This window comes from Takifugu flavidus, chromosome 14, assembly GCF_003711565.1.
Source record: "Takifugu flavidus isolate HTHZ2018 chromosome 14, ASM371156v2, whole genome shotgun sequence".
Lineage (NCBI taxonomy): Eukaryota > Metazoa > Chordata > Actinopteri > Tetraodontiformes > Tetraodontidae > Takifugu > Takifugu flavidus.
The window spans coordinates 7,547,352-7,560,596 of record NC_079533.1 but is presented as its reverse complement, the minus strand read 5'-3'; the positions used below and the strand labels follow the sequence as shown (position 1 = coordinate 7,560,596).

General features: G+C 53.1%; 1 protein-coding gene across 1 annotated transcript in view; it reads left to right on the top strand.

The window, feature by feature from the left end:
• nrxn2a (neurexin 2a) overlaps positions 1–13,245 on the top strand; it is a 76,241-nt gene that overhangs the window by 18,766 nt on the left and 44,230 nt on the right. The window contains 5 exon segments of the mRNA XM_057054105.1: positions 4,086–4,115; positions 4,371–4,382; positions 6,991–7,292; positions 9,641–9,802; positions 12,752–13,181. Of these exon segments, the coding sequence (XP_056910085.1) occupies positions 4,086–4,115; positions 4,371–4,382; positions 6,991–7,292; positions 9,641–9,802; positions 12,752–13,181 (936 nt within the window).

The following is a 13,245-nucleotide window of genomic DNA, read 5'->3' as shown; positions in this document are numbered from 1 at the left end:
TGACGGTATTGTTTGCAAAGGCAATTGTCACAGCATCAGTGTGTGAGACCCTGTTCGCCTCTCATGAGGTCGTTACTGTGCGTTTGGACTGCAGTTCTGACATCCCACGATTTAAGGTGAAGGCAAACATGCGATTACAGGCGATGCTGCTGGCAAAAGGGTGACACACTGTGTGTGTGCGCGTGTGTGTGTGTGTGTGTGTGTGTGTGTGCGCACGTGTGTGAAGAATGCCTGTTGGACTGCATACACACTGGCAGCACTCAAGGTGACTGCAGGTCTAGCGTGGGTGTTGAACGATACGGGGGGGCGTTCATATACGGTCCGGATGCTCTCCCATGATGCTTTGTGTTATATTCTTCACTTCTTTTCTTTTTTTAGCTCCGTTGAGTCAGTTTGTGGCCTAAATCTAAAATGACAGCGTCACCTGGCTGATCGCTGAGGCCGTGGCGTTTATTAAAATCCAATCTCATTTCCGGGATGATGTCCGCTGGCATTGTTTTGTCGGGAGGCACGAATCTCTTTGGGCGGGAAAAAGAGTCGCGGCTCCGCTCGTTAACGCCGCCCGGAGCGGCTCCGGTTAAACGGGATTGGGTTCTAATGAGCCGCGCAGACTGAATGTGAAACCGAGATTGAGCGCGAGGAGGCCGATTTGTCGCCGCTAATGCGAGGTATCCATCTCCCGGTCCGGACTGCCGGCTCCGGCGAGGGGGCGGCCGACAGGCTCGGGAGCTCGGCGTGAGGTGCGCCGCGCCGCCCCGCGCTATAAATCACCGTGACTGACGGATCCGATGTGCAAATGCTCCCTAAGAGACGTTTCCATTGGGCGTTTGGCTCTGGAGTACATGAAAATAATGCTGAGCACCGAGCTGAGCCGGGGGAACGCTGGTCTAATAGAGATTAGGCAGATATCCGGGATCCGGTTGTACGCTCCAATAAAAGCTAATAGTTCTGATCCAAGGTCTGTTCCAAAAACAGGCGTTTGTCATTCCCAATACCGGCAGCGACAGCCGCGGATCTGCAAAAACGCTGACATCGTTAAGTGGCATTCTGCAACGAGAGCACATCGGGATTGGATTAAAAGCCCGACATGGAGGCAGAACCAGAAACGGCAGCAGAACCGCGCTCATCAGAGAGCCCTTTCCCGCTCCGACGCTACGCGGCGTCTTTGTTGTCCTTGCGTCGACCAAAATAGACGCGTCCACGCACGAAAACGGTTGCCCGGCTGCTATATTTGGTTCCGGCTGCGGGAAGAAGAAGCAATCTGGGTTCGTTTGAGGGAGCAGAAAGCTCCTTCCGACTTTGTTTCCCATCCACGCTTTAGCCGCCTGCGGCCTTCTGTGGTAGCGCGCGGGCTAAGGCCACGCCAGGGTGCGCTCTGACGCCAGAACGGCGCCGTGTCGTCTCGCGTTTTGTGACGGGGGCGAAAGAATCGGGCCTGCGAGGGAGAGATAAGGCGGGCCGCCTCGCCGGGCAGATGCGGAACAGCGGGAAACCTCTCAAACGCGTCGGAACGCCACAGGCGGCACGCTAACGTGTCATCCTTTTGTTTTTGAGTCCTTTCCTTCGGAGTTTGGCGTCGCCGCCGCGCGGCGAGACCGTGGTGACGAGGCAGGCGTGGGAATCCTGCCCGGCGAGGGCGGGTCCTGGTATTACAGCCCGCCTCATGGTTCCGTTTCCACAGGAAAACAAATTTGGTTATTCCCAATCCTCATGGAGAGGCTCCTCCTGCTGAGATGTTAGCTAATTAGTGTCGCGGTAGTGAGAGAGGTCCTCCAACATCTGTGTGTCCGGGTCCCAGCGCGGGTTCCGACCGGCGCCGCTAGCCGCCGCACATTTAATTAATGAGCAAATTCGAAGATCTTAACGTATAATTCTATTAGAATCCGGTGGAACCTGAAGTCTGAACATTCCTGACCTGCGGCATTAAATGAAAAGTCATCATCCAATCAGGTCCGGAAGCGGCAGGAGTCGCTCCGAGCGGGCCAACGTTCTGTTGCTGGGATACGCGGGCTTCCTTTCCTCCCGAACTTCTCCGATTATTCAGGTTCCTCTGATTTAAAAATAGCAAAGCGGCAGATTAGCGGTGGGAAGGGCTCTCCGGACGCTTCCGGTTATCTGTGCTTTTCCCACACTGAGATTTGGACCGAAGGCTTAGCAGAGGAGGATGAGTGTGTTCGCTCGGCTCCGCCCACACGGCGTCCTCTCCGTCTTCAGCGCCTCCGATGAACGCGAAGGCGACTCTTTTGGCCGCGGCGCCGCCGTGAGCCCCCACCTGAGTTATTAAGGGAAACTCTGACGGATCCGGAGCCGCCGAAATTCCGCAGGAAAGCAAATAGATAACGGAAAACCTAGCGCTCGCCCTCCTCGCGTCGACAAAAGAAATGCAAAGAGATTTTCTTTCTTCTATTTGCCGTCTTATCTGGCGGGGGCTTATGGCGGGGGCGCCGCCGGGCACGTCTCTGTCGCCGTCACTGATAAACAAGGCGCCTTTTTGCCCCGTGTGGATGCTGCTGTCGGAGACGTGAGGCAGAAGGTCAACGGGGGACGGGGGAGGAAAGATGGAGACCAGAGATAGGGGGAGGGGGAGACGAGATCGGGGGAGGGGGGAGAAAAGATAGAGACCAGAGATAGGGGGAGGGGGAGACGAGTTAGGGGGAGGGGGGAGACAAGATCAGGGGTATGGGGGGGAGACGAGATCGGGGGAGGGGGGAGATGAGATCGGGGGGAGACAAGATCGGGGGTACGGGGGGGACAAGAACGGGGGAGGGGGAGACGAGACCAGGACGGGAGAGGGGGGAGACGAGATCGGGGGAGATGAGAACGGGGGGGAGACGAGATCAGGACAGGAGAGGGGGGAGACGAGATCGGGGGAGGGGGGGAACAGGGGGGGGACAGGATGCATTTTTCTCCTTCATGCAAACAGATGAGATGTTTGCTGGAGTTGTGTACCATGCTCTCAGCCGACTTGTTTGGCAGTCAAGGATGCTCACGGTGGGGGGGCTCTATTCCACTCTGAGGGTCAGTGGAACGTGTGGCGGACATTTGTGCAGCCCCCACCTGGCCCTGCCCCCGTCCCCCCCAAGTGACGCCACCTCAGCTTTCCAGGCTTTCATGTGGTTTAGCATTATGCTAAAGCTGTTAGCATTAGTCATACGATCTGCGAGTTTCAGGGGGCTCATATGGGGGGGCTCATATGGGGGGGCTCATATGGGGGGGCTCATATGGGGGGGGGGCTCATATGGGGGGGGCCGAGGTGTTTGTTTTAATTTTATTATCCCTGCTTCCAATTTCCCAATTTCTGTCTGACCCAGGGAAATATTCCCCGCAGTGTCCGCCGTGTGTGTGTGTGTGTGTGTGTGCGTGCGTGCGTGCGTGTGCGCGTGTGTGTGTATCTACCAGCTGGGGTTTTGCCCATCCGGTAATATCGAGTGATTAATGCTTTGGCTTCCTGTTCATTTTGCTGCTTTAGAATTATGTGTTTTAATATTTCTTTTCTCGGTGCTGCACAGAACCGAGTCCAGAGGTCGTCGGCACGGAAACACGCGTTCTGACCCCCCCCGTTATTTACGGTCTGCATTACGATAAGTGGGTGCGACGTCAGGTCCCGGCTGGACCCGCTCGGCTGGGTTCTACGGTCTATAGAGGGAGGGGGGGGGGGGGCTGCAGGTTGAGCTGATACGGGCCGGTGTCGCTCTGCCCTTCTCAAGGTCGACCGGCTCCGTCTGGGTTCCGGTCCGATCTCACGTAGCCTCGACGACGCAGGACTTTGATACATCTCAACTCTGTCTGCATCCAGTTAACATCCGTCCGTGTTCCATTTAGGAAAAAGCATCTGCGAGCAACCTGCCAGGGTTGCACCGATCCAGATGTTTTTTTCCTCTCCTTGCCCCCCCCCCCCGAGATGTTTGTCTGTTTTTTTTACGTTGATTTCCTCCTTTACGCTTCAGTTTGACCTTTGACATCCGACCCTGCCCCAGGATGTCTGTCACAAACTGCAGTCCAACGTTGTGACAATGCTTTTGTTCTCCCGAACCTCTTTATGAACTTCCTGTTTCCGTATCCTTTTTTCTGTTCTTTCCCTCAAGGTCTGGCACACCTGATGTTAAATCGCCAAGGTATGGGGTCTCTCGGTTTGCTTTTCCCTTCCAGCCACATGTCCACCCCCCCACCCCCCCACCCCCACCCCCCCTCTGGAGTCATTTCAGTTAATTGTGCTGCACTAATATTTCCTCTCCTCTTTTTCCATATATTTGCCTGTTCCTTTTTCGCTTCCTGTCACGTTACGCTCACAACTCACTCAATTCTTGTCCGTCAATCGCTTGTCCTGACCCCTGACCCAGCTTCTGGAACGTCACCTTTGACCTCCGCAGTGTTCCGCCCAGGTAATCATCCACGCTCACGGCATCCGCTCGCTTTGGTCAATGACACGGAGTCGCTCAGACAAACACTGATTGATTTAGGAGGAGTTTCCCATCTTGTCAAATGAATCTTTGTGTCAATAAATTCAAATGTGAATATTTGTGAATATTTCCCCAGCGTCTGGTGGCGTCGGCCTGTTTACGTTTCTGTTTCTGTTATTTACTGGAACGTATGTGGAAGGCGTGATGCGTCCGTCTCATTTGCATGTGCATTATTTCACTAGAACTCAGCAGGGGGTGAAGGTCAGCGTTTCATGGATGAATCACATGGCGCGCACGCTCTATTTATGCTTTGTTGTGAGGTTCTGATAACCCCCCCCCACCCCCACGCCGTGTCGCCATGGTGATCTGTGCCGTATCAAAACACAGACTTGGCTTGTGTGACCCACTCTGACAGTCTAATACACAGCTAACACCCTCACCGGGAAGATTAAACGTGTTTTTGTTTAAATTTTGATGGAGGGGGGAAAAAAAAAACCGGCTTTGTTCGCGTGAGTGCCCGCTAACGTGACAACTTAATGGGAAACATTCATCTAGATGCTGTTTCCAGCTCAATCAGCGCTGAAAGGAACGGGCCTGTATTGTGCAGATAATTTTATAAAAGCGCGCTACGTGTTGACACTCGACGAGGTCCTCCGTGCACCCCCCCCCCCCCCCCGTCGGCGACATCAAAAATCTGCAGCGACCGAGGAATCGCGTTGGGTGTCCTCAAATATTTCCACTTTTCCGCGCGATAGCGCTAATATCAAGGTCGTTTACAGCAGTTGAAAAGGCTTAAGTGAATGCTGGGGCGCGATAGCGCCGGTTATTCAGCCGGGATAAAGGGCGAAGCTCGCGGCTCCACGTGTCCCTGCGACTGGAGATTAAGGCCGGGATTCTTTGGGCGCCTGTCTGGGACAAACCGGTCCGTGTGCAGAGTCTTTTAAAAAAGCCGGGAGATGATATTTAATTCAAGCGTCGGCATTAATTGATAGATGGTGTCAACAGAACGATGCGGTTTCGAGTGCTTTCTGCTGCTCCTGCCTCGGGGTGATTAATATTAGCAACCGCGCCTGGAAAACTGCTGCCGCGGCTAATATTTGCTTGAGTGAGAGTCGGAGCGCGCTTCCGGCCTCGCTGAAGGTTAAATCCAACTCCTACCTTTGGGAATCGGTCATTTTTCATCTGGATTTCCAGAAGTAACCCCCCCCCCCAGCTTGACTCCCAGTCAAGAGAACACGCGACGTTGGAGATCGTAAGGTTAAACCCAGAAGCTGCTTCCCCGTGCGCGCCCACGCTCGCTACAGATGCAGCTCTCTGAGGCGTACGCAGCGGCCGGCGGCGGCGTAGCTGGGGGTCTCCGTATTTGAGGGTGCGCGCCTCATCAGAACGCCCCCCCCACCCTCCCCGAGGCCGTTGTTTGTCTCCCTAACCCACCCCACTGTGTGCACGGAAATGGCCCATCTGATGATGCATAATGCAACACAGACGGTGGGCGGAGCTTGCAAAGACAGAGAGCGGCGAGGAGCGGCGAGGAGCGGCGGAGCGAGCAGGCGGTTCTGCTGAGCCGCTGTTTTCTGCCACAGCCTGCAGGAGCCGAACGGCCCGGAAACATCTCCCTGGAGTCAGGGATCCAAAATGCATCCTTCATCACAAGCCGAACGCTGCTGCAGATGGGCTGCCGCCTCTCCGGCCCCCCCACCCCTCTTCCATTGATCCTTTCCAGAAGGCCAAAGCGTCGCTGGCTGCAGTTCATCAGAGAGCGTTTGTGGCGCCGAGGGGTGTGATACCGATCCTCCCCGCTGTACGGACTGATCGGAGGAGACGTCTGATAGATGCCACAGCCGCGTCTCTCTGGGATTAAAGCTATTCTTCTTTCACACCCACTCCGTGTTGCCTTCAGGGACGCTGCTGCATCACTTCGGTCTACACTTCATTTCTGCTGCATCACTGGTCCAATACATTTAGACTCAACAACAGCCTCTCTCTCTCTCTCTCTCTCCTCTCTCTCTCTCTCTCTCTATCTATCTATCTATCTATCTATCTATCTATCTATCTATCTATCTATCTATCTATCTATCTATCCTTGCAAATGTCACCGTAACATAAAAGCAAAGGCCACTTTTATATGCTAATTAGCGCCGGCGAGCTAACGGCTCACCTCCCGACGCCGTTTATTTCTCGACGTCATCGTAAATTCGGCCGTTCTCAGGCTTTCTCGGCCGCGCTGCGTCAGTCTTCGCAGCGGCGCTGAGCGAAGTCGTAGGTGGCCTCGGCTGAATCCGCCGTGACCGACTGGATCGTGATGAAGCAGCGCGGCTGCGTTTGTACGCAGGCGGAGGTGATGGGGGGGGAGGGGAAGAGCGTCCCTGTTGACTCCACAGACGCGTCGTTATTACATTCAGTGTTTATTGCTTGATTTGTTGTTTCCCCCTCCCTATGTTCTGTAGAGCTGCCATTTAGCTTGAATTGTTCTCATTATTTTACCAGACTATTATTTCTGTCCATTGAGCATCAGCGAAGTGGTGAAAACACCCAATTTCCAGTGTGCAGCAGACTCCCAGCCACTCAGATGCTTCCTCTCTCCTCACAGGCCAGGAGGAGTCGGTGGCCACCTTCAGAGGCAACGAGTTCTTCAGCTACAACCTGTCCCAGTCCCCGATTCAGAGCAGCGTGGACGAGATCACGCTGTCCTTCCGCACCCTGCAGAGGAACGGCCTGCTGCTCCACACGGGGAGGTCGGCCGACTACGTCAACCTGTCCCTGCGGAACGGAGCCCTGTGGCTGGTCATCAACCTCGGTTCCGGTGCGTTCGAGGCCCTGGTGGAGCCGACCAGCGGGAAGTTCAACGACAACAACTGGCACGACGTCCGGGTGACCCGCAACCGCCGCCAGGTCTGTCCGAACACCTCGAAGGTTCTGCTGTTAGAATCAGAACCGGGCTTTCAAACTGGGGGGAAAGTTCCCCCGTAAATTTGGATAAAAGTGACGTACGTTGTGGTGTGGAGGTGTGTTTTCCTGGCCTGCTTCCAAACTCATCCCTGGTCTGCTGGGATGTGTCTCCTCGATGCTATCGAACAGCTGCCTCCCTCCTGCTATTCTTTACTTCACACCCTCCCCTGGAACTCCATTATTTCAGTTTCAGAGTCCATTATATCCTATATTTGTCTACAGCTCTCCTTCTATCGCACACATTTGTTAGCCAGCGTATTTATGAATGGATGCTAATGTGCTAAATATGCTTTCCTGGCACATTCACTTGAGATGGCAGGTTTTTTGGGGGTTTTTTGGGCCGGTTCTTACCGCTGTCTGCCAGGAGACGCGGCACATTGTAAAGAACGACGCGCTCGGGCCTTTTTGGGCCGCGCCAGCTCAAACGGAGCCGCTCATTCTCTTCCATCCATCCGTGTAGCAGCTATTAGCGCGCGTGAATGCACAAATGACCTGAGCAAAATCAAGACCGCGGGAAATAAAAAGCAAAAGCTACTTTTGTGTTTAACTCTTCGCGGCTGTTTTAACGGAGCGATCGAGGAGCGGAAGCTAACGAGAGAGACAAACATGACGGAGGCAGCAGGTCCGAGGAAAGAAATCCGACGGAGACGTTTGACATTGACGCCAGCTGAGAACACTTGAAGAATCAATACGATGGGATGAGACGGAAGGACACTGGAGACGGCGGTAACAGGGATCAAAGGCCAGGAAAACCAGCAACAATAGGAAGCGTTTTAGCTCCGTTAGCCTGGTGCGGAGCATTTCAATGTTTCATCGCGTCGCCCAGATATCTCATCTCTTATCTAACCCGCATCTTAATATTCTGTCAAATTGACCTGAATAAAGTTCCGTCCTCCTCCGCATCCGTGTGCTTCCCACAGCTTCCAGAGCAGCCCGACGTGCCCGATTCCTGTGGAAAATTGCTTTCCCCTCAGATAAGTTGCTTTCCCTGACACGTTGACGTGGAGAACGGACGAACTCCCAGAAGTGCGCTGCTGGGAACGCGTTATTTGATCCGGAAGGTGCTTTTCCTAGCTGGAATTCTCCCGCTCTCTATCTCCGCCTCCATCTGGCGTTCACTGGTGCCTATTCTCTCTCCGACCCCCATCAGGGATGCAGCCACATCTTCCTGGGCTCCAGCTCCACAGCGTCATAAATAAATACGTGGTTTTGTCAGTGGGGGGGGGGGGGTAAGCTATTACTGGAGCTGATTATTATGGTCTGTGTGGCTGTGATTAATGGCTCTTTTTGCTTGTTCAATAAGCCCCCAGCCCAGGACATGGTGACACCCCCGTAATTAAACATTGATCAGTCTCCATTAGAGGAGCTGATTTTCAGCCAAATTATGAAGATTCATCTCACACATGTTCGTATTCCGGGGGCGTTCCGGATCCAACTTTTCCGGGGTAACAGTTTGTCCCAGAAGAGGAATTCTCCGTGTCCGTTCCAACGGCTGCGCGCGGCCTGAGATACGAACCTTGGGCTGCTCCAGCTGTAACTCACAGTCCCGTCCTGCTCTTGTCTGGACGGCGTCGCTGGGAGCCGGACAAAAATCAATGTTCCCTGAGAGAAGAGAGGAGCCGGCAGAATTTAGGGGACCCTGACACCTGAACATTAGCCCGTCGGGTCATTCTGAAATCATTTATTCTCTGATTTCACCGCAGCTGAAGCCGGCCAGGCTAACGCAGCCTCTCCATCGTGGTCGCTGCCCTTTAAATAGAGACGCCGGCTGCCAGCAGGGACGGTGACATGAGAGCCACAGTTAGAGCACGGCGCCTATAGGGGGCGTTACTGGGGCAACGCAGCGGGTTCGTCGCTCCACCCCCAAAATAAGCAGCCTTGTGATTAATCAGAACAAGCCACGATTGCACGCGGCGTGTTTTGAAAGGATTCCGACTGTTTCCCACTAAATAGGAGCTGGTTTATTTGTGGAGCTCATTGTCATGGGAACAGGCACTTTTCTGTTATGAACATTTTTTGAAATGTTTTTTTTCCACTTTGTACTGATACAAAAAAAATGGTAGATGAAGAATGTTGTCTACAGAGCAGGTATTGGAATTATTTAGGATATACCTACACACACACACACACACACACACATACACATATACATACACAAGTGGGCACATATAGACAGTTTGCTGTATCAGGAACGAGGAATCAGCCGAGATTCCGAACCTTTTGTTCCAACAGTACGAGGAGCTCCTCGCTCACTTCTCTCCCTGTGCTCTGCTCCCCATCGGCCCCTCTAGGTCACCATCTTGGTGGATGGCATCCTCACCACCACCGGCTACACTCAGGAGGACTACACCATGCTGGGCTCCGATGATCTCTTCTACATAGGGGGCAGCCTGAACACGGCCGACCTGCCGGGCTCACCAGTCAGCAACAACTTCATGGGCTGCCTGAGAGATGTAAGTGCCGATCCGTCCCTGCAGCATCTCCACTGGCAACACTGGGAACCAGCATCCGGCCGGCCTCCTCCCTGCTTTGTATAAGCGCCATGTTGACAACGCTGCTGTAGGATATTTGGAGGAGAGCGTGCTCACCTGAGTGGCAGCGCCGTGCGCAGCGTATTCCTGCGGGGATCCCTGTGAGAACACAGCACTGTAGCCATAAATATGCATGTGAGGCTCCTGATACAGTCGGAGCTCGGATTTCTCTCCCCGCGACCACGTTTTTAAGGGCGCTTCTCTGTGACCCGCACCTGTCACATTAATTATCCCGCGAGCATCCGTCACGTCGGCCGCATTAAAATAGGTCCAGACAAAAGCAGGTTAAAGCTCGGATTCGTCCCGATCACACGGGTCTTTTAATGAGACCATCAAGTTCAAACTTTACATATTAGAGATGAGTTCGTTTCTATAGCGATGGAATAAAAGTGACAAATGGGATAAAGTAATCCCTGTGTTGGCGTAATTCTAGTTGACATTTAACATAGTCATGGGATCGTAAATATATCAAGGGGTAGTTCATGAATTAATATTGAACTGTTTCATTGTTTAAAAAAGAAACCAGCATTTACATATTGAGAGAAATTAAAGGTTGAGACAGAAACGTCTCAGTAACGCTGAGATGAATCTGGACTGAAGCTCCTGGTACCACAGGATGAGCTCCTAAGAGCTGCACGTGTGTTACACGTATATAACCTGGCCAATGGCGAACATGCTAGCAGCTTACCAAATGTTATGTCAGTGCTGGCCTGTTAGCATCACACCGATATGTTAGCATCCTCAAAGGTCAGCTAGCATCTTACTGGAATGGAATTAAACGTGTACATGAAGGCTACGCAGCACCGTGGTAGCATTTTGAATGTATCAGCTCACATAGGGACCAAAAACAGTTCATTTCCTCCTTTGAAGGCTACACAGCCACAATGAGAGTAACTCATTAGATATAGCGCCTCGTGTCATGGATGCAGCTATAAATAGCCCATACAGAGCTGTCGCTATATCTGTTCAGTCGTTCCTATTTATTTTAATCAAAACAACCACAAAAGCACAAAGAAAATCATCTTAAACGTCAACAAACAGTGTTTATTAGCGATTAAATGAGCTGCGCGTGCTTTCATATACGCGTCATCTCCAGGAGGGTCAGTGAAGGAAATTTGCATATCAAAGTTTGGTCTTGATAATTAATCATCATACTTTTAGCTTAATCCTGCAGACTTAATGAAACATTTGTAAAGAATTGTAGTAGAAGAGGAGCAGGAAGGAGCAGCATTAGTCGGTTTTCAAACCTTCTTTGACCTGCGCTGCTTTAATCAGCTGTGTGAATTTGCTCAGATGAGAAGGCAGCTGTTGTTTGCAGCCAAATGATGGTGTCAGTGTTGCTGCCAGTTCTGCAGCCTCTGCTCTGTGGGTGGCGGAGCTGCTGGGGCCGTTTCCCGCCTGCTGCTCCCCTCTATAGACCCAGAGACGCACGCGCCCGCAGGGCGGACGCCACCAGATCAAAGAGGCGGCGAGGTGGTCGTAGCGGATCTGAATATCGGGGTAGAACTGGGTTCTGTGATGAATAGAAGGAAACCTCGCGTGAATATTCATCAGGATTCGTGTGGGAAACCGGCATTTAAGCACTTCTCTTACACGCTGCCTCCTTTTGTTGCGTGACGAATATCTGCTCTTCCCGGGCGTCGCTTGATAAAAGAGGAGGCCGCCGCTGGCCAGAGGCCATCGGGTTCATCGGCCACGGGGAAAATAATTGCCTCTTCCAGACAAATGCCTCGACTACCGAAACCAAAAAAAGGAGCGAGGACAGATAAATCTGTCTTTGAACTCAACAGCCCTTTGATCTAGCTAGCCAGGGCGCCCCGCGACGCACCTTTTCTGGCTCGTTCTGAAGAACGTGACGTGGAAAACGGCGTCCTCGCCGCCGTCGGGGTCCTCGTTTCCACGCCGCCCTCGTCCTCTGCGAGACACCGAGGCGTTTGCCGGCCCACGTTACAGACAGCCGTCTGAATCGGGGAAATAGGACTCCACTTCCTGTCCTTGAGCTCAGAGGTCACTGCCTGCCTATTTGTGGCCATACGTGCTGCTCGTGCTGTGCACGGCGCCCGTATATAACCGCTAACTCCCCTCATTAGCCACGGCCATCTTCCTCTCCATAGACTGCCTGTTAGTCTCATATCTGGACGGTCAGTTTCCCAATTTCTCTGCTTAATTAGTCACACTGAGGCGGTGCAACGTGTGATAGTGGCTCAAATTGCCTGTTAGCCGAGCGCAGTATCGTGTGTCACCTCCGCCGGCGGCTGGTTCCAAAGTAGCGTAGCAGATAATGGCGAGCTGTGGGTGGCTCGGAACCGCCACCGGACCAGACAGGGGTTGTTGTTTCATGCTTCATTACAGTGAAAATCCAGTTGGAAGATTGTGGAGGGAAAACAACAGCATAAACAGGAAGCAGAATAATGCAGAACGATTCCAGCATCTTTATGAGATTATTGTTTGAAGGCTTCACTCCTGAAAATGGGCCTTTTTTCCTCCCGGTCGACGGTGTAAACACCTGATTCTCTCCCGTTGTCGGTGATTCCCGGGATGTGAATCGGAGATCGCTCCACCGCCGGGCCTATTTTGTGGTCCTGAGTGAGTCAGCGAAGATAAAACCCTTTTATTTCCAGTCTAATCTGACGTCGGGGTTCGTACCGACGTCTCCAGCCGGCTTTCATAAGGGAAGGGGACGAAACGGCCACGGGAATCATTCAGGTTTTTTTTGTTTTGTGCGTGCGACGGCGGATAACAGATTTTAAAGGTGAAGCGCCGGAGAATCCGTCTGCTGAAACGACGCCACGCTTCCTTGATGAGTAATATTCAACCTTTGTGCCGGAGTTATTGCCGGAATCTGACCGCAGCCCCTCTCCCATTTATTAGTTGGTCTACAGGAATAATGAGTTCAGACTGGAGCTGTCGCGGCTGGCGGAACAGCGAGACCCTAAGATCAGTATCCATGGCGACCTGATATTCAGCTGTGAGAGCGTGGAGGCCCTGGAGCCGGTCACCTTCGACACTCCGGCGGCCTTCCTGACGCTGCCCAGGTGGAACACGAAGAAGACGGGCACCATCTCCTTTGACTTCCGCACCACGGAGCCCAGCGGCCTGCTGCTGTTCAGCCACGGCCGCCAGCAGGGGGCGCCGCCCGACAAGAAGCAGAGGGCCGACTTCTTCGCCGTCGAGCTGATGGACGGGTTCCTGTATCTGGTCATGGACATGGGCTCCGGGAGCGTCAAGATGAAGGCCGGGAACGCGAGGCTGGACGACGGCGAGTGGTGCCACGTGGACTTCCAGAGGAACGGGCGCAACGGTAAACCGGCGGCCATCTTTGTTTTAGCTGCCTTAGAGGCTGAAAAGGGTTCAGAAGTGTGTGA